Source organism: Pimephales promelas, chromosome 1 (assembly GCF_988280905.1).
Source record: "Pimephales promelas chromosome 1, fPimPro1.hap1.1, whole genome shotgun sequence".
Classification (NCBI taxonomy): domain Eukaryota; kingdom Metazoa; phylum Chordata; class Actinopteri; order Cypriniformes; family Leuciscidae; genus Pimephales; species Pimephales promelas.
Genome location: NC_142769.1, coordinates 52,768,574 through 52,789,268, shown reverse-complemented (window position 1 = coordinate 52,789,268; position 20,695 = coordinate 52,768,574). Strand labels below are relative to the sequence as shown.

Genomic DNA, 20,695 nt, shown 5'->3' with positions numbered 1-20,695 from the left:
ACGCTGCTGACGGCGATATCTATGAGTGCCATCGCTACTAACGGAGTCGTTCCAGGTAAACCTCCTCGCTGAACACACACACACACACTCACATTCAGAGGCATTCTGGGTATTAGTTGGAGCCAAAGTGAGACGTACTGTGATCCACAATCATTTCTTACAAGACAACTTTATTCCAGCCCATATAAGAATATCTGCTGAATTTTTTACATTTACTTTATTTACAAACAAGCTATAGACATTTATACTTTATGTATGAAGAGTTCAGATGCAAACGCCTCTAAATGCCATTTAAAATTTTCTTCTTTAATGATGATTTTTATCAAACTTATATATTTAAGTTCAGTAATTTCACTTAAATAACAATTAATAGGTAATTATCATTGCAATTTAAGTGAAATCACTGAACTTAAATATACAAGTTTGATAAAAATCATCATTAAAGAAGAAAATTTCAAATGGCATTTAGAGGCTTTTGCATCTGAACTCTTCGTATATTAATTTATTTTAATATATGTATCATAAATCTCTCTATAATATATAAATACAGCGTTAATTCATTCATTTAATTACTTTATTTATAATAAACATCGAAATAAAAGATATATTTAATAAATATATATTGTTTATTCGTGTGTATGTGTTATATATACTATATTATATATATATATTTATTTATATAAATAAATAATTTATTTATAACACTGTGTATGTGTGTGTTACAAATAAATACTACATTTAAATAGTATATATATATATATATATATATATAACTATTTATGAGGTTAGCAATTGTTAAGTTTCTGAAAGTAAAATTTGAATGTTGTCTCTCTATTCACTTGATTTAATAATTTCTGCATGCTTAATAATCACGATTTGATACGTGATTATATATATATAGATATGTGTGTGTATTTATATATATATGTGTGTGTGTGTGTGTGTGTATAAGAGAGAGATTGTGCCGCTATAGGTTTGATGAATGCGTCTGACTCCTGCTGTTGTAGTGTTAACATAGTGACTAACACACTCCTGTCCTGTGTGTGTGTGTGTGTGTGTGTGTGTGTGGTGCAGCGGGTGGGTCGTACTTCATGATCTCCCGCTCGCTGGGGCCTGAGTTCGGGGGGGCCGTGGGCTCCTGCTTCTATCTCGGCACCACCTTCGCCGGGTCCATGTACATCCTCGGGGCCGTCGAGATCCTGCTGGTATCCATCTCTCTATCTCTCTATCACTCCATCTCTATCTCTCTCTGTCTATCTATCTGTCTCTCTATCTAAAGGTTCGACCCATCCATCCATATGATTTATGTTATGTTAATGTGTTATTATCCTGTATGAGTGATGAGTGTTGTCCTGCGTGTGCAGATGTACATTGCTCCCGGCGCCGCCATCTTCGTCTCTGACGGCCCCGACGGCGAGGCGGCGGCCATGTTGAACAACATGCGTGTGTACGGCTCGATCTTCCTGGCGCTGATGTCCCTGCTGGTGTTCGTGGGCGTGAAGTACGTCAACAAGCTGGCGTCGGTGTTCCTGGCCTGCGTCATTGTGTCCATCGTGTCCATCTACACCGGAGCGCTGGTGTCCGCCATCAGCCCGCCCAACTTCCCGTGAGCTCATCAGAAACACACACATCACTACTGCTGATGCTCATGCAGTGTTGCTTTTATTCAAAACAAAGTGTTGTTATATAACTATAAAATATTTATATTACTACTAGGGCTGTGCAAAAATTAATTGCGATTAATCGCATCCAAAATAAAAGTCTGAGTTTACATAATATATTTGTGTGTGCTGTGTATAATTATTTTGTATATATAAATACCTATGCATGCATGTATATATTTAAGAATTATTTGTGCTTAAATTCTGTATATTATATAAATATAAATATTTTATATACAAATAACACATTTTCTTAAATAAATACATACATGTGTGTGTATTTATATATACAAAATAATAATATACAGCACACACAAATATATTATGTAAACACAGACTTTTATTTTGGATGCGATTAATCGCAATTAATTTTTGCACAGCCCTAATTACTACACAAAATTGCGCTTAAATTACAGTTATTTTGCTTAATTTCCACAAAAAACAACCTTATTATTATTATAGTCATTTTAATCCAAAACGACATACATAATAAGAACGTATCAAGCAGCATTCAACAATATTCGTAGTATTATGAAATTAAATGTATAAAATTTATATAAACATTATCAAGATAAATAAAGAAAAGTATTTTTTTTTTTAATTTCACTGAAAACTTGTGGCGTCGCTTAAAATGTGTTGTTTAAAAACGACTGAAATCAACTTGACTGATTAATCTGCTCATATTTTACATCCCAATAAACACACACACTTTTTTGTATTCACATCTATTGCATTAGTTTGAATAATGTCATTCGAATACTGTGTATTCCCAAAAACCTTGGATCTCCACAAACTCTACTCGTTTCAGGAAAAGGTATTTTTTAAATAGTTAAATAGTCACATGCATGTGTCATTATATTATTAACGTTTTTACCAAAATCAAGCTCAGTTTCAAGGTTTTTGACCTGCCATTTCGCTTATTTTCCTGCCATTAGAAGGGCAGTAAGTGCATCACACTACGTTTTCATCAACTTATAGCTTCAAAAACTTAAAGATTACGGCTAGGAATGCACCGATATGCAATTTTTGAGTAAAGAAAACCCTGTACTAATTCAAACTATCATTGCATTGCAAACAAGCAGAGACTTGACTGACAGTTTGAGGAGCCAAAGGCATTAATCGCAAGCTCTTTTCATTGGTTAAATATTTGCGAAACCCACAGACAGACATGAAGGTTGACGCTGATAGAAATGATTTATGAAAAAAAGAGGAGCATGGTTTATTGCCGTATACTGCTAACTGTCCGCTTGATGTCCTGCAGTGTGTGTATGCTGGGAAACAGAAGCCTCTCCCAGCATGAGCTGAAGGACGGCCAGTGCGAGAAGCTAATGCTCATGGATTCGCTAGTGCAGGAATCGGCTAACTTCAGCGAGAGCCTCAACGGCACCGAAGTTCCTCCAGTCACTGCGCTGGAGAAGAGCACTGACCTGTGGCGGCACTTCTGCAACAGCTCCGAACTGAACGCCGTGTGCGACGAGTACTTCCAGCACAACAACGTCACCGTGATCAACGGACTCCCGGGACTCGCCAGCGGCAAGATTGCAGGTAAAGACGCAACCATACCAGTGCCAGTTTTCATTAAATTTAATATTTGTTTACGATAATCTTTATATTTGAAAGCCGATAACCGATAATCTTTACATTTCAAAGCCGATAACCGATAATCTTTATATTTGAATGCTAATAACGGATAATTCTTTATAGTTTAAAGCCGATAATCGATAATTCTTCATATTTGAAAGCCAATAACCGATAATCTTTATATTTGAAAGTCAATAACCGATAATCGTTACATTTCAAAGCCGATAACCGATAATCTTTATCTTCGAATGCTGATAACCGATAATTCTTTATAGTTTAAAGGTGATAATCGATAATTCTTTATATTTAAAAGCCAATAACCGATAATCTTTACATTTGAATGCCAATAACTAATAATCTTTATATTTGAAAGCTGATAACTGATAATTCTTTATATTTTAAAGCCGATAATTGATAATTCTTTATATTTGAAAGCCAATAACTAATAATCTTTATATTTGAAAGCCGATAACCAATAATTCTTTATATTTTAAAGCCGATAATTGATAATTCTTTATATTTGAAAGCCAATAACTGATAATCTTTATATTTGAATGCTGATAACCGATAATTCTTGATAGTTTAAAGCCGATAATCGATAATTCTTCATATTTGAAAGCCAATAACCGATAATCTTTATATTTGAAAGCGATAACCAATAATCTTTTTATTTGAATGCCGATGACCGATAATTCTTTGTTTTAAAGCCGATAATTGATAATTCTTCATATTTGAAAGCCAATAACTGATAATCTTTATATTTGAAAGCCGATAACTGATAATCTTTATATTTGAATGCTGATAACCGATAATCTTTATATTTGAATGGTGATAACCGATAATCTTTATATTTGAATGGTGATAACCGATAATTCTTTATAGTTTAAAGCCGATAATCGATAATTCTTTATATTTAAAAGCCAATAACCGATAATCTTTACATTTGAAAGCCGATAACTGATAATCTTTATATTTGAAAGCTGATAACCGATAATTCTTTATATTTTAAAGCCGATAATTGATAATTCTTCATATTTGAAAGCCAATAACTGATAATCTTTATATTTGAAAGCGATAACCGATAATCTTTATATTTGAATGCTGATAACTGATAATCTTTATATTTGAATGGTGATAACCGATAATTCTTTATAGTTTAAAGCCGATAATCGATAATTCTTTATATTTAAAAGCCAATAACCGATAATCTTTACATTTGAAAGCCGATAACTGATAATCTTTTATTTGAAAGCTGATAACCGATAATTCTTTATATTTTAAAGCCGATAATTGATAATTCTTCATATTTGAAAGCCAATAACCGATAATCTTTACATTTGAAAGCCGATAACTGATAATCTTTACATTTGAAAGCCGATAACTGATAATCTTTATATTTGAAAGCCGATAACTGATAATCTTTACATTTGAAAGCCGATAACTGATAATCTTTACATTTGAAAGCCGATAACTGATAATCTTTATATTTGAAAGCCAATAACCGATAATCTTTAAATTTGAAAGCTGATAACCGATAATTATTTTTATTTGAAAGCCTAAAAAAATGATATTCTTTACATTTGAAAGCCTAACAACAGATATTCTTTATATTTGATAAATCAAAATTTGTATATACATGTTGAACAGTGCGCATCTGAAGACTCTCAGCTGAAGAGAATAATAAATTATTTATCGGCCAAATTTTCTTATCGTGCCGATAACAATAACATTAAAAATAATCATATGTCGGCCGATACATATCGAGGATCCCTAATTTGAGTGTTTTCTTCAACCCTTTGTTGTGTCTAGAGAACCTCTGGAGCTCGTACTCCACTAAAGGAGACGTTCTGGAGCGCGGTGTCCATCGCTCCGCCCACTCTCCCGCCGTGTCCAATCACTATCCTTACGTGTTTGCTGACATCACCACCTCCTTCACGCTGTTGGTCGGGATCTTCTTTCCCTCTGTGACTGGTATTCCTGCATTTCTCTTATTTTATCAGTCAATCAAAGGGTGTGTTTATAATAATGCACCAAAGTTCGGCTCTTGAATTTTTGCGGTGTGTTTACATTCTGATTTCCTGACAAACGTGCAAAATGTATGTGCCGGAGATACTGGATATACTGTGATCATGTGTATTCATTATACTTAACTAATTAAAGAAATTATATATTTAATTAATTTAAATTAATTCAAATTTTATTATTTATTTAATTGCTAACTCTCAGATGTGGTTTTGTGTGTTTCTGAGACCGTGATGTCACATGACACCAGATCCTCTGTGTGGTCATGTGGCTGCGCTGATGTTCATCAGATCCTCTCTCTGTGTGTGTGTGTGTGTGTGTGTGTGTGTGTCAGGAATCATGGCGGGCTCAAACCGTTCTGGAGATCTGAAAGATGCTCAACGCTCGATTCCCATCGGCACAATCCTGGCCATCCTCACCACATCCCTCGTGTGTATCCTTAAAAACAACACACACACACACACACATGGATTATCCTTACAAACACATTGCCGTCAGTAATGTATCTAGTGATGTGTGCTGTGATGTTGTGTGTCTGGTGTTTTGGCGATGTTTCCTGAACCGGCACTCAGATCTGAGCTGTGTTGTGCTGTTCGGATCCTGCGTAGAGGGCGTCGTTCTGCGGGACAAGTGCGTCTCCTTCCTCCATTTTTCCTCCATCCCTCCAGCTCTTTTACAACAGCGTGGCGAATGCCGATTAGGGCTAGGCAAACATGATACAAACACCAAATCAGCCGATGTTTCGGTGCAGCGTGTCAGTTCAGCCAGGAGAGGAGAGCTCTCTGAGATGAATCTCCTACAGGAGTGTACATAGCCGAGTCTGCATGTAAAGTTACACAGCACAGTTTAGGGCCCTATGATTTCCGCGATAACGAAAACGCGGACGGAATCGCGGAATTGGCCAATTAACGCGGAATTTCGTGGATTTTTACATATTTGGTTTGAAATTCTGTTTTTGTGTGGGAGATGAACGCATATCTGGTGAAAATGCAGACCGGGGGAATCAAATCTTGGCGACACAAACCCCTCAACCCGTCATTTCAGCTCCAATGACGAAATCAAAACAATGAAAGCATGGGGAAGCGACTGCTTTCGTCGGCTAAAAGTTAAGAAACTCTCGAGCCAAGCATGTCGCACACATTGACTAATCGCCGACACATAGTGCGTTTCGGTTTTTAACACTATTTAAAACACGCAGCGTATTCTTTCAGTTGTATTTCAGTTGTATCTCTCTCTCTCACACACACACGACGTGCACACCGCGTCTGTCTATGAGGCGCCGGACTGGACAAAAGCGAAGCGAACTCCGTGAGAGACAGAGTGTGACTTTATTTAAACTTATAAACTAATATAATTTATATTACTGGACAGTTTAAAGCTCATAAACATATTTTGTTGTTCCTTGAAGAGTGCCGTGTTATGTTGCATCATGCAGTATTTGTCCTGAAAAGGCTACTGAGTAAATGTCTGTATTACCTCAACAAATTTAAGGTCATTCCTAATTTATTTGTATTTTTTTAATACATTTTAATCATTAACTTTAAAAAGCATACTATTTTTACAACTAAAATAACAGTCAAGGGTTAAAAAAAACTAATTCCCAAAAATTATAACGGAAAAAACGGAATTTGGGAAAAAATAAAACGGAATTTGGGAAAAATAAAACGGAATTTGGGAAAAATAAAACGGAATTTGGGATAAATAAAACGGAATTTGGGAAAAAATAAAACGGAATTTGGGAAAAATACAACGGAATTTGGGAAAAAATACAACAGAATTTGGGAAAAATAAAACGGAATTTGGGAAAAAATAAAACGGAATTTGGGAAAAATAAAACGGAATTTGGGAAAAATAAAACGGAATTTGGGATAAATAAAACGGAATTTGGGAAAAAATAAAACGGAATTTGGGAAAAATACAACGGAATTTGGGAAAAAATACAACAGAATTTGGGAAAATTAAAACGGAATTTGGGAAAAAATAAAACGGAATTTGGGAAAAATAAAACGGAATTTGGGAAAAAATAAAACGGAATTTGGGAAAAATAAAACGGAATTTGGGAAAAATAAAACGGAATTTGGGAAAAATAAAATTGAATTTGGGAAAAAATAAAACGGAATTTGGGAAAAATAAAACGGAATTTGGGAAAAATAAAACGGAATTTGGGAAAAATAAAACGGAATTTTGGAAAAAATAAAACGGAATTTGGGAAAAATAAAACGGAATTTGGGATAAATAAAACGGAATTTGGGAAAAAATAAAACGGAATTTGGGAAAAAATAAAACGGAATTTGGGAAAAAATAAAACGGAATTTGGGAAAAATAAAACGGAATTTGGGAAAAAATAAAACGGAATTTGGGAAAAATAAAACGGAATTTGGGAAAAATAAAACGGAATTTGGGAAAAATAAAACGGAATTTGGGAAAAATAAAATGGAATTTGGGAAAAAAAAAATTATACGGATTTTATAGGGCCCTATCGGTTACAGCACGGATGCTGGGAGATTTCATGTGTTTGATTTCATGTGATCATAATCATACAGTAACCGGATCGGCTGTTCTGCCTCATCAGTTTTCATCTCGCATCAAAATCCTGTTTATTTATCGTGTGCGTTAGAGATGTAGAGCTGTCGTCCTCTGACAGATGAGTGTGTGTGTGTGTAAAGCTGTCGTCCTCTGGCCGTGTGCAGGTTTGGAGACTCGGTGAAAGGGAATCTGGTGGTCGGTACGCTCTCCTGGCCCTCGCCGTGGGTGATTGTGATTGGCTCGTTCTTCTCTACGTGTGGCGCTGGCCTCCAATCCCTGACCGGCGCTCCTCGACTGCTGCAGGCCATCGCTAAAGACAACATCATTCCCTTCCTGAGGGTGAGGCTACACACACACACACACCTTAGATAACACCCACCCGAGACTCTAAACACACCTGAGACACTACACACACTTGAGACGCCACACACACAGTTTATGCAGGTGTTCAGGGTGTGTTCAGTGTGTGTGTTGTGTGTGTGTGCAGGTGTTCGGGCACGGGAAGGCTAATGGGGAACCCACATGGGCTCTCCTCCTGACTGCGGTTCTGGCTGAGCTGGGGATCCTGATCGCGTCGCTGGACCTCGTCGCTCCAATACTGTCCATGTAAGTCATTCACACACTATTATTACTGTATGATTATTAATTATTATTACCGAAGCTGCTTATGATCCTATTGTGATTGTTGGCGTTCAGATTATTATTTGCTCTGTGGGTACAGAACCGCTTGTGGGAAATTTGGCACACTGATAGAGGACCGTCTGATCATGAACCACAGTCTCGATCCTCTAGCGCCCCCTACTGTGCAACGCTGCACTCGCGGTTATGCTAATCATTAAGGGCTAGAAACAAACTTTTTTTCCTCTGATTTGGCTCCGGGCAATTCGATTGCACCCTATTATTATTCATGAAAACTGAAACAAATCATCTTCAGACAAAAAGTTCTGGAATCGTTCGTCAAACTGTTCTCAAATAACGTACGAACGAATTTGACGAAGAACAGCCAAAATGAACTACTTGAGGCTACATCTCAGCAACGCTTTAGCGTATTCTGACCAAACTTGGTGTGTGTTATGAAAACCATGACCTGAGGCGACCTGAGCACAGCGCCACCTAGTGGTCAGGGGATACAAAAAATGGCTCTTTTTGCTTATAACTGCTGAACGGTTTGACCATAAATCACACAACTGGTCTCTTTAGATTCAGTGAAACATGACGAGTTGAACGATACCCATATCGGCCATTTTAAATTTTCATTTTAAAATGGTGCTTTACTAACGTATTTGTGTATCGTTACGAAACTTGGTGTGTGTCTTCAACACAATGCCCTGAAGGGATTTCTAAAGTACCTCGTGGTCAAAAGAAGTGAAAGTGTTTAATTGCTGATTGTTGGAGTTGGCCGTGATGGCGCGAACGCTTAACCCTTTACGGCTGCTTGTAGCTGTAATATATATTTAACTGTAATAATTTTTCAGTGATGTGTGTGTGTGTGTGTGTGTGTGTGAGCAGGTTTTTCCTGATGTGTTACCTGTTCGTGAACCTGGCCTGCGCTCTGCAGACGCTGCTCAGAACGCCCAACTGGAGACCGCGGTTCTCATACTACCACTGGTGCGACACACAACCACACACACACACACACATTCATGCCATCGCACACTCACTCCGCAGGCATCTGTTGATGTCATTTCCTGTCGCCCTCAGGACGTTGTCGTTTCTAGGCATGATGATCTGTCTGGCTCTCATGTTCATATCGTCATGGTACTACGCTATCGTCGCCATGGTGATAGCCGGAATGATCTACAAATACATCGAGTACCACGGGTACGTTGTGTGTGTGAGTGTGTGTGATTCTGTGAGTGTGTGTGTGTGTGTAAGTGCGTGGTTGTGATTGTGTCTGAGTGTGTGTGTGTGTGTGTGAGAAACTGTAGGGACCCTTAGATCTTCTCTTTAGTGGACAACAGCCAGTTTATAAGAACTAATAAAGTTTTAGATTTTATTTTGATGAATCGTCCAGCACTGGTGCTCAGTGTGTGTGTGTGTGTGTGTGTTCAGGGCAGAGAAGGAGTGGGGCGACGGCATCAGGGGTCTGTCTCTCAGCGCGGCTCGCTTCGCTCTGCTCCGGCTGGAGGAAGGACCGCCACACACCAAGAACTGGAGGTACACACACACACACACACCATTAACCCTCTGGGGTTGTTCGGCCCAAATGGACCCGAAGAATTTAAATAAATTTTTTTTTAAATCACAGCTTCCTCGAAATGGTCCGAAATTTGGTGACTTTGTTGGTATTTGGTATTTGAAGACCCCAAAAAAATTGGGGACAGGATGTGAGTAGTCTAAGTGGTTGTAAAAAAAATAGTCACAATTGGGGTGTTCGGGTCCAAATGGACCCACATGGAAAATGAATGGGAAATTGGCAAAAATGTGAAAATACTGAGTTTTTTTGTGCGTACAATCTACAAATCAGCCACGATCTTGAAAAAAAGCACACAACAGTGAAGGGGTGAATCTATAAAACATCAAGAGTGCAAAACAGACACATCCAGACACAATATTTTAATATTTAATATTTAATATTTTTTTAAAAATATTTTTCTATTATGTTCAATGGGGGGAAATTTTGAAATTTTCTCAAAACCAAAAAAGAAAAGAAAAAATACTATAAAAAAACGAGTAAAAAAAAAAAATCATGATTTTTGTTTTTTTAAAATATGAATCCCGCCCTTTGGGTCCATTTGGACCCGAACACCCCGAGTGTGACTCTGAAACGAACAACCCCAGAGGGTTAATGATACATCATGTTGGATATTTCAACCAGTATTTCCAACTAAAGCCACAGCAGGAGCGTTGAGTGACAGATTGCGGTGCCTCATCACTGATGAATCTGCGTTTGAACAGATCAGTGTAAAGATTCAGTGACTCAGTAATGAGATAATGGTGCAGTAGAGGGTGTTATATTACAGACATGCTTTAGTTTTAACCCTTGTGCATCAATTAAAAAAAGTTACACATAGGTAAAAAGAGGACAAAAATGTCCATGTCAAAAAATGTGACGCTTTGGAGCACAGACTTAAGTTTGGTATAATTTTAAAGAAGACCCTTTGCAGATTATTGCTGAAGGAAAAAAATAATAATAAGTTAATCCAAAAAAAAGTTATATAGGTATAAGTTTATGAAAATTATTTTATATAAAATATGTATTTTATAAATCAGGTTGAACTCAAAACTGCAATAAAATCAAAGCCATAAATCTAAATAGGTTGAGGATGATATCTCAATAAATGAGCTTTGGGTAACAGTTTGTTTGGGCGCAGTAACATATTTTCCCCATTGGGTGGCAGCAAAACCCCACTGGAGCTCACAGTGATTTGAACACACACATATTTTTTTATAACACGCATACTAACCACACTCTGACATCCATACCAACACACCCACACAAATATCATTGCATAATTTATCCAGTCGGCTCTATAATATGCCGAAGCAGAAAACAGGAATAAAGCGATATTTGTTTTATAGGCCAAACTTTAAAAAAAATGACACCATCTGATAAAAAAATAGTAAAAAGCCTTGCCATCAGAATGAAAGCCTCTTAACAAAGATTGCATAATTTTATAGTTAACTGAACCGGGGATAAAAATGGCAGTTTTAATGGGGACGTTTTTGTCCAAAAGGTGCTGAGAGGGAGTATTTTTTGTACCCTAATGCAAAAAAATTACGGTGAAATAGTAAAATTCCAATAAAGATACACACCTGTGCCAAGTTTTTAGCAGTTAGCTTTAACACAGGCAAAGTGATCAAAAAAACAAAACTGAAAAGGACAAAAATGTCCATCAGGATGCACAAGGGTTAATGTGTGTGTGTGTGTGTGTCAGGCCGCAGCTGCTGGTGCTGCTGAAGCTGGACGAGGACGCCCACGTGAAGTCTCCGCGCCTGCTGACGTTTGCGTCTCAGCTGAAGGCAGGGAAGGGCCTGACCATCGTGGGGACCGTCATCCCGGGGAACTTCCTGCAGGCGTACGGCGAGGCCCTGGCCGCGGAGCAGGTGTGTCACGCTTATTTCCCTCAATTACCTCATTATGACAACGCCAACAAAGTTGGTTTGAAATCTTTGCAAATTTAATTCGAATAAAAAAAACGACAAAATCACGTGTACGCAAGTCTCGACACTGCTTAATAAACCAATCATAAAACCAAACACCAGCCGACCAATCAGAGCACAGTGTGCTTTTCAGGAGGAGGGGCTTCATAGAGACAGGAAGTAAACAGAGCGTTACTGACAGACTGGGAAGAGAGGAGCCGCAACAATGGAGAATATGAGGAGAATAATCAACATTCAAGCAGGAAAACCTGAAACACAAGACTCGTCTTTATCTTATCGTTGGGGTTGTGTGACCCGAATTAAATTACTACATTGTTTATATTAATACATTATTAGCTCACTACATTTCTGAAATGCAGATAACAGATCACTGTAAACTGTAATGTGGACTCGTGCACTTCCTGTCAAGCTCTGAAATGAACCGCGATGTAACCGTGAGCTCACGTGTCTCTGTTCCCCCAGACTCTCAGGCATCTGATGGAGAAGGAGCGCGTCAAGGGTTTCGTCCACTGCATCGTGGCCCAGAAGCCCCGCGAGGGCATCAGTCACATGATCCAGTCGAGCGGGCTGGGGGGCATGAGGCACAACACTGTGGTCATGGGCTGGCCACTGGCCTGGAGGCAGAGCGAAGACCCGCAGAGCTGGAAGACCTTCATCAGTGAGTGCCTTCCCATCACACCCGCACACGGACATAAGTTGTTCACTTACGATGTCTTTAATAACTTTTCTGGGCCGGAAAGCCCACGGAGGAGTGAGACAGCGCTCAGATTTAATCAGAAATATCTTCGTTTGTGTTTCGAGATGACGTAAAAGCGCTTTAAAACTAGGGCTGGGTATCGATTCACATGTTCAATTCGATTCGATTTCGATTCGCAAGCTCTCAGTTCGATTCTCGATTCGATTTTCGATTTGGATTCTCGATTAAACTATAATGAATATGGATGTAATACAAATCCTATTTATAAAAAAAGAACAGGACATAAATTTACTAGTGGTTAATTAATACAAAGAAATTAAGAGCCACAAACCTGTATATAAAACTCTTTTTATTTTAGGTACGCTATACATTAAATGCATACAATGAATAGACGGGATTTTGATGCAGAATTGATGCTGGAAATTGGACAAGTCAGACAGGATCAGGTTATTTTATGTTTAAGACAGATATAGATAAATAAATATATTAATATTTAGGCATTTTTTTCATTACATTGATCTTATCTAAAAAATAAATGCTTGTTTTTACGATGAGGTAATTTTTTGTTAAGAGTTTATGCAACACATGGAAGCTTGATTTCAATCTTTGAATTAAATTGAAAAATAAGAATAAAGAGACATTTTTGGGTAGTTTTTTGGGTATGTCAGAAATACAAACTGAATAAAGTAAATCCAACGTAAAATAACACTGGGTAGTCTTTTTAGTCCAGACTAGTGTTGTCACGGTACCAAAATTTCAGTATTCGGTACCAATACCAGTTAAAATTCACGGTTCTCGGTACCAATTTCGGTACCAAAGCTTTGTTTAAATTTACATATATTTAAGTGTTTATCACGGTTACAAGTATGGGAACTGTACATTTGTATTATAAACACTTTAGATAAAATGACCTAAAATAAACAATAGTATACACTAACACATTTTTAAAGTTGTTCGTAAAGTTTTAATCCATTATTTATTTAATGCACAATGAATTAAGTGAACAAACATGAACAATCAGGTGTTTGTAATAAATAACATTTTCAAACATTAATTAATGTTGTAAAAATATATTGTTCACTCAATGTGTTGATAACTAAGTAATGTTGATGAATGGTATCTTTGTAGCATTACCATAAAACATGTTTTATTTGACTTGACTGTCCTTTTATTTAATCTAAAACTGCATTCATATTTAATTTTAAAAAGGCTTTTTAAACCTGCTGAGTTATAAAGGCAAGAATACGCCTAGAACTGGCACTGACATTAAATGACAATACTAATACCAGCGTAGCGTAACATTTTTTTTTTTTTAGTACCGACTTGGTACCGAAGTACCGAGTTTCTTGACAACACTAGTCCAGACTGAATTAAATACATAGGCTATTAATTCTGATTGCTTACAATTAATGCTATATTATGTTGTTAATGACAGACACATATGGCTGCGATCACTTTAAACTAGCGGTTGTGCACGGATCATTACTGTCTCATTATAGTGTTTAATGCTAATTTAAGACATAAACGACTGTCTTTACAAGGTTACTCACCAAGACCAGAGTTTTGACATAATTTTGCGTGTTTTTAAAGGGATAGTTCACCCAAAAATCAGTTCACCCCTCATGTTGTTCCAAACCTCTATGTGTTTAGGAGTGAGACATCCCTCAGATTTAATCAGAAATATCTTCATTTGTGTTCCGAGATGTGACGCAAAAGCGCTTTAAAACCCATATTTATCCAACAAAAAAATCTTTTAAGTGGTTTTAATTTTAATTAACAGAATCAACACTGATCACTGAGTGATTCGGTTCTTTTAAAGATAACCTTCGGATATTATTGTGAAAAAAAAATCTAATTAATATAATATATACTATAATCTACTTCTGTCTCAATTTCTATGTAGGTTTGTAACTAATTAGCATAATTCCAGCCTATGGTGTTGATTGGCTGAGCAGCGTCTCTTAGCTCCGCCCTCCAACACTGTAGCGAGTTGGGTTCGTGTCGAGGAGACGCTGTTGTCTGAGATTGATACGGTGAAACCCACGCCATCGTCACTGTTCGTATCACTGTGATCAAGAGCTGAGACTCAGATATGATAATGAGCGTTTCTGACCAATCAGAGCAGAGCAGCTCTCAGAGAGGCGGAGCTTAGAGAGACTGAATCAAACGAAGCGTATCAGACACTGAGAGAAAAGAGCTGAGATAGCGAAGCGCCTCAGACACTGTGTCAGGGTTCCCGCGGGTCCTTAAAAAGTCTTAAATTAGATATTTAAAATTTAAAAGTCTTATTTTTAGGTATGAAAGGTCTTAAATTTTAGATGGCACTTCGACTTAGTCATATCTTAATGTTTTCCAAATTAAAACCATCTAATTTGCGTACGTATTCATTTTTATCTATCTTTGTGGATTTGCTTGTTCACGTGACAATTCGCGTCACATTCCCGGTAAAATAACGTCCGTCTCCTGCACGCGAGACAGGAGAGGAGGAGAGAAGAAAGTTGGCAAATGTCAGTTCAGTCGTAAGTTAATTCTTTATGTGCGTAGGGGTGTGCGATGTGTATTGTCTATTAATAGTTAAATTAAAAATAAATTGACATTGTGAGTTAGTTTTTGGACATAACATTATCGATATTGTTTGTTTTCCCTTTATTTCGCCGACTAGAATTTCAAAATAAAGTCTCAATGCAACAGACAGCGATGATCTCGTGAAGGAAATCCGCGTTTCGAACGAGTCATTTTAACGATTCAATCACTTGCTTCTTTCCCGTTTGAACAAATCGGTTGAATGAATGACTCCCTCAACTCGCTTATTAAGACAGCGATTTACCGCCGGTTAGCTAATGGCGGTTTTAGTTTCATATTAAAAGTAGAACGTTAAAATTTGAAATCATTTCACATTTAAATATTGAATATTGATTTAAAAAAAATTATAATTATAGCTTGATTTATGCAATTGTAAATGGAGTGTATATATTAATGCCGCTTCTGCGTCACCTCTGCACTGCTAAGATGGATTTTTAATCGAATGATTTAATTTGACTGCTAACAGTGGTACTGCATAATTATTGTGTAATTAAATATTATTGTATGAATAAGTATAATTACTGTATATACGTGGTGCATAACTCTGAATCTCCATAAATAGGTGAAAATGCCCCTGGAAATCAATTTAAGGTGGCAAATATTGCACATTAATTAATAATTTCTGTCACTGCTGTGAACACTGCATAGAATATGAAAAATATAAATCTGCTGTCAACAACAGGCCTAAACCAGCCATGGCTAGGGTTGGGTATCGTTTGAATTTGAACGATTCTGATTCCGATTCCTTGTTTCGATTCCGGTTCCTAACGATTCTCGATTCCGATTCTTTTAAGAGGCAGGGTCAAAAAAGTTTAGCTAACCTTGCTAACCAACGGCCTTTCTGAAGGAAATACTCCTTCTGTAAAAATACTCCTTTTGTCACAAATTTTGCATTTTGCCGAGATTTCGTTATTTTTAGAAAAGTGAAGCCACACTTTGGACCGCCGACGTAAGCTACTCATGTTCGACTCGCGTGGTTATGCCAACACTTCCGGTAGACGCTTCTTCATTGGTGTTGTTCAGCGGTTTCTTCTTCCGCTCGGCGGACTGTGAATATCGAAACTAGGAATCAAAATTTTAACTTTTGAACGATCCCGGAAAAAAAATGAAAAGTTAGTCTCGGTTCCAATCGATACTCGAATCTCGATACCCAACCCTAGCCATGGCACCAGCACAAAAACAATCAGTAAAATATCAACTAATTATTGTTGATAATAATTAGTTGATATTTTACTGATTGTGTTTTTGTTTTGTGTTTATCAACAAAAAGTTGAAAATATCGAGATATATTTTTGTCAATATCGCACACCCCTAATGTATGGTATTAATTTTGATTTCTTCAGGTCTTAAAAAGCTCTTAAAAAGCCTTACATTTTACTTGAAAAAGTGTGCAGGAAGTGTGTTTTTGAGGAAGTTGTCTCAGTCTCTCTCCTGCTTCAGACACGGTGCGTGTCACCACGACGGCTCATCTGGCTCTACTGGTGCCCAAGAACATCTCTCTGTTCCCGAGCAACAGCGAGCCGTGCACCGAGGGCTTCATCGACGTGTGGTGGATCGTGCACGACGGGGGGATGCTGATGCTGCTGCCGTTCCTGCTCAGACAACACAAGGTGTGTGTGTGTGTATATATCCTGTTTTACCAAACAAATACCTAAACATCTGTATTATTTAATCATCTTTTGTAGGGCTGGGTAATAAATATTGATTTCTCGATATTAATCGATTCTCATTTTTACGAACCGATATCGATTCTTAAATCTCAAGAATCGATTAGTCATCCTGTTTCATTTGAATGAATGGATCATTGTATCGCGGCTGCGCGCATCCAAAAAATCACAATAATCTTTGTCCTTTGTTACTATTGATATGAAACAAAGTCTCAATTTTCAAATTATGTCCATTTTCTTTAGAAATTCAAAAACATAAATAGCGTTTTGTCGCTGTGGCGTGAGATCGCTCTGGAGAAGCAGCAGCGCTGATCTCTCTTCCGGCTTAATAATACCAGTTACAGCGCCAAATAAACATGAATGAGCATCTGAAAGTGTGTTAAAGATACAGTACAACTTATCCAAATCCGGATCATGTCACATTGATTCGCTCAATCAGCGTTTCAACCGTGGAAAGACGTCAGTTAAACAGCTTGTAATCAATGTATCGTCATATTTACCTCAGAAAACCCACATAAACTCGTTAGTCAGCTAGAAAAAATACTCTAGAGAGGAACATTTTGCTGAATATATACACCATATTACATATGCATTATAATCTTAATGTTCGTCAATATTTAATGCATATTTGAATAAATCTGGCAAGTTTTTATGACAGCCACCATTTAAATGTTTATATTTCATATAATCTTCTTATTATAAAAATAAATAAAAGTGTAATTTAAGTGTTTGTATAGCTACAAAACAGTTCATTATAACCTTCATATTAGGCTAATGAAGCCCAACTAGACTCCCATAGTTTACAGCATTAGTTCAGAGATTTGATTCCCTTGAGAAAAATGGCCATTTATTGGAACTGATATCCAAAATAATCAATATTGAATCGAATCGTAATCGAATCGAATTGCAAGCTTGTGAATCGAAATCGAATTGTGAAATTTGTCTCAATACCCAGCCCTAATGATTAGTCCTGAAGTGAAAACGTTGTCAAAGTAATTGAAGTTTTGAAGTCGTGTTAGCGGCCCCTAAGTTAATAACTGATGATCTTTGCAACGGAAGTGAATCAATCAACTAACTTTATTCTAGAGCTGCTGTAAAACCAAAATAATCTCTGTTACTTTAATTTCTTAAAGTAAATAACATCTAAAGCGCTGTATAATTGGTGACTTGACATTAGTGATGAACACCTGCTGTTAACAAGCAGAACTTCTAGATTAACTTATTAAAAGTGCTGATTAAATGAAGGTGACTTGACTTGACTTTATCAAGATGCATTAACTTAAGATGCAAATGCCAATTGGTCCATTGGCAGTTATTTGTTCCAGTTTAATCATAAACTCACTTCATTTTGGTCAGTTTCACAGAAAGCAAAATTCACAGTCTTGTCATTTTGTATGTCCAAATATCTTGAAAGTAAAAGAAATTAACATATTTGAAAACTTCCCTTTAAATTATCTCCATTGGCTGACATTTGTGTTCCTGTTTAGTCAAAGTTCACTGGTGATTGTGTGTGTGGAGTAACTGCACGTGTGTGTGTGTGTCTCAGGTGTGGCATAAATGCTCGATGCGCATCTTCACCGTGGCCCAGATGGAGGACAACTCCATCCAGATGAAGAAGGACCTGGCCACGTTCCTGTACCACCTGCGCATCGACGCGTACGTGGAGGTCGTCGAGATGGTGGGCACACACAATTACACACACTAACTCTAACCCTGTAGTAAGTTCATGTAGTTTTCTTCAGCACTGACACATGGACACCTTAAAATTAGAGCCCGGCCGATAAAGGATTTTGAAGGCCGATACCGATAGAAATATTTTGGGGTTTTAAAATCCGATATATCGGCCGATATAGATATATATTTATATATATATATATATATATATATATATATATATATATATATATTTAGAAACGTGCAACAAAACATTAACAAATTTCCCTAACATAGTTATTTGTAGTTATGAATGAGTTTTAAATAAATAAAAAACTTCTTTTATTGTCACAACACAACAGAGGAACTTCAAAATATATTAAATATATTAATAATTAGTCCCAACATAACCATATTTTGTTGTTACTTGAAGTACTTAGAGTGCAGTGTTATGTTCCATCATGCAGTATTTGTCATTTTAAGAGTAAATGCCTATTTTATTTGTGTACATTTTAATCATTAACATTAAAAGCAACATCAAAAGCTCTTTTTACAACTGAAATAACATTAAAGGGTTAAAAAATTAAAAATTCCCAAAAATTAAAACGGAAAAAACGGAATTTGGGAAAAAATAAAACGGATTTTACAAGTATAACTTACATTTTACAATGCAGGGACTGTAACTAGAGATATGGTAGTTATAAATACAATAATCATTACTTTATTTAGGCAGAAAAAGTTAATAGTGGTTTCCAAGCTCATTAATTTTAACGTTAGCGGTCTTCCACTGATGATAGCGGCATTAGCTAGCGTTGTGGTTAGCTAGTCTATGATGAGCCATAATTTAGCAATAGATAACATCATACTGTATATTGTAAAACATACATTTTCAATATAACAGGCCAAGGAGAGATGATTAAAGCGTGTTTTGTCCGTTTTTATTTTATTTTTGAAATATTCATTTATCTGCGATTATAACAGCCGATACCGATATTATGGAAAATGCCTAATATCGGACGATAATATCGGTCTGGCTCTACTTAACCCCTTAACTGTCACCCCCCCTTTTGAGAATGGGGGTTAAAATGCACTATTCACACTTAAATGGTTGTAATTCAAGAATGCTTTGGAATATATACCCAAGTTTGGTCTTGTTTTAAAGAAAACACTCAGCAGATTATTGCTGAAGTGAAAACACTTCAAAAAATGAAAGTATGAAAAAGTTATGGAAGTTTAAATTTACAGTAAATCAAATATACTGTACTATATATTTTTTATTTTATATAAAATATATATTTTACAAAATATTTTTTACTCTAAAATTTCTATAAAATCAAAGACATAAATCTTATCTAATTGTGTTACAAATTTGAAGTTGATATCACAAAAATTGAAGTTCCCATGAGATTTTGTTTAGGCGTAGTACCAAAAATAGCCACCGGGTGCCATTGAATTCCATTGAATTTAGTTGTGTACATTCTGCCTTAACAAATTAATACATTTCTGTCCAAACATCAATTCTGTCACAAAATTTGGAACCTTGAGACTCAGACCTTTCTGACAATATGTGTTTTGTCAAGATTAGAAAAGGTTTTGATCATAAATTATGAAATATAATGACACCCAAAAGGGGAGGAGCCTGATAAAATAAGTACCGTTTCTATGGTAACGCAACGTTCAATTATAAAACAGTTTTAACACGATGAATTCTGAGTTTATAAGCTTTCAAATGATACCTAATTTATGATAACTGCTAAAATATGTGAAAAAGGTGATAAAAAATAATATTATATTTTAGAGGATAATAAATATAAATATTATAATTTTTGGAGGATAATATTGTACTATAATTTTTTATTTTTTATTGAAAAATACTAGATTATATGTTTTATTATGAACTTTTAGCATAAAAACAGAAGTTTCAATGATTAAAAGTGGGTGCATCGACTTTTTGTGACAAAGGTCAGACCTCCTGTTATGATGCAGATTTTTTTAGGTGCACTCTTGTCATAAATTCATCAATTAGTCTTCCTACATAATTTTTAACACAAAACAGGGGTAGAATATCTATTTAGAAGTCTTAGACCTTTCCAACGATATGTAATTTGTCATAATTAGATTAAGATTTAATAGAAATATAGTGAAATAAAGTTAGGCGTCCCGGTACCGGGACGGTGACAGTTCAGGGGTTAAAATGCAGT

At 36.4% G+C, this 20,695-nt stretch overlaps 1 protein-coding gene across 1 annotated transcript in view; it reads left to right on the top strand.

Moving 5' to 3' along the window:
* Window positions 1-20,695, top strand: part of slc12a6 (solute carrier family 12 member 6) — a 30,144-nt gene that overhangs the window by 5,008 nt on the left and 4,441 nt on the right. Inside the window, exons 6-21 of the mRNA XM_039663802.2 lie at window positions 1-55; window positions 1,075-1,205; window positions 1,365-1,606; window positions 2,923-3,206; window positions 5,052-5,213; window positions 5,599-5,697; window positions 5,837-5,894; window positions 7,955-8,129; window positions 8,278-8,396; window positions 9,300-9,398; window positions 9,492-9,611; window positions 9,843-9,947; window positions 11,669-11,837; window positions 12,357-12,552; window positions 16,615-16,784; window positions 18,388-18,519. Of these exons, the coding sequence (XP_039519736.2) occupies window positions 1-55; window positions 1,075-1,205; window positions 1,365-1,606; window positions 2,923-3,206; window positions 5,052-5,213; window positions 5,599-5,697; window positions 5,837-5,894; window positions 7,955-8,129; window positions 8,278-8,396; window positions 9,300-9,398; window positions 9,492-9,611; window positions 9,843-9,947; window positions 11,669-11,837; window positions 12,357-12,552; window positions 16,615-16,784; window positions 18,388-18,519 (2,316 nt within the window). The remainder of the gene's footprint in view (window positions 56-1,074; window positions 1,206-1,364; window positions 1,607-2,922; window positions 3,207-5,051; window positions 5,214-5,598; window positions 5,698-5,836; window positions 5,895-7,954; window positions 8,130-8,277; window positions 8,397-9,299; window positions 9,399-9,491; window positions 9,612-9,842; window positions 9,948-11,668; window positions 11,838-12,356; window positions 12,553-16,614; window positions 16,785-18,387; window positions 18,520-20,695) is intronic.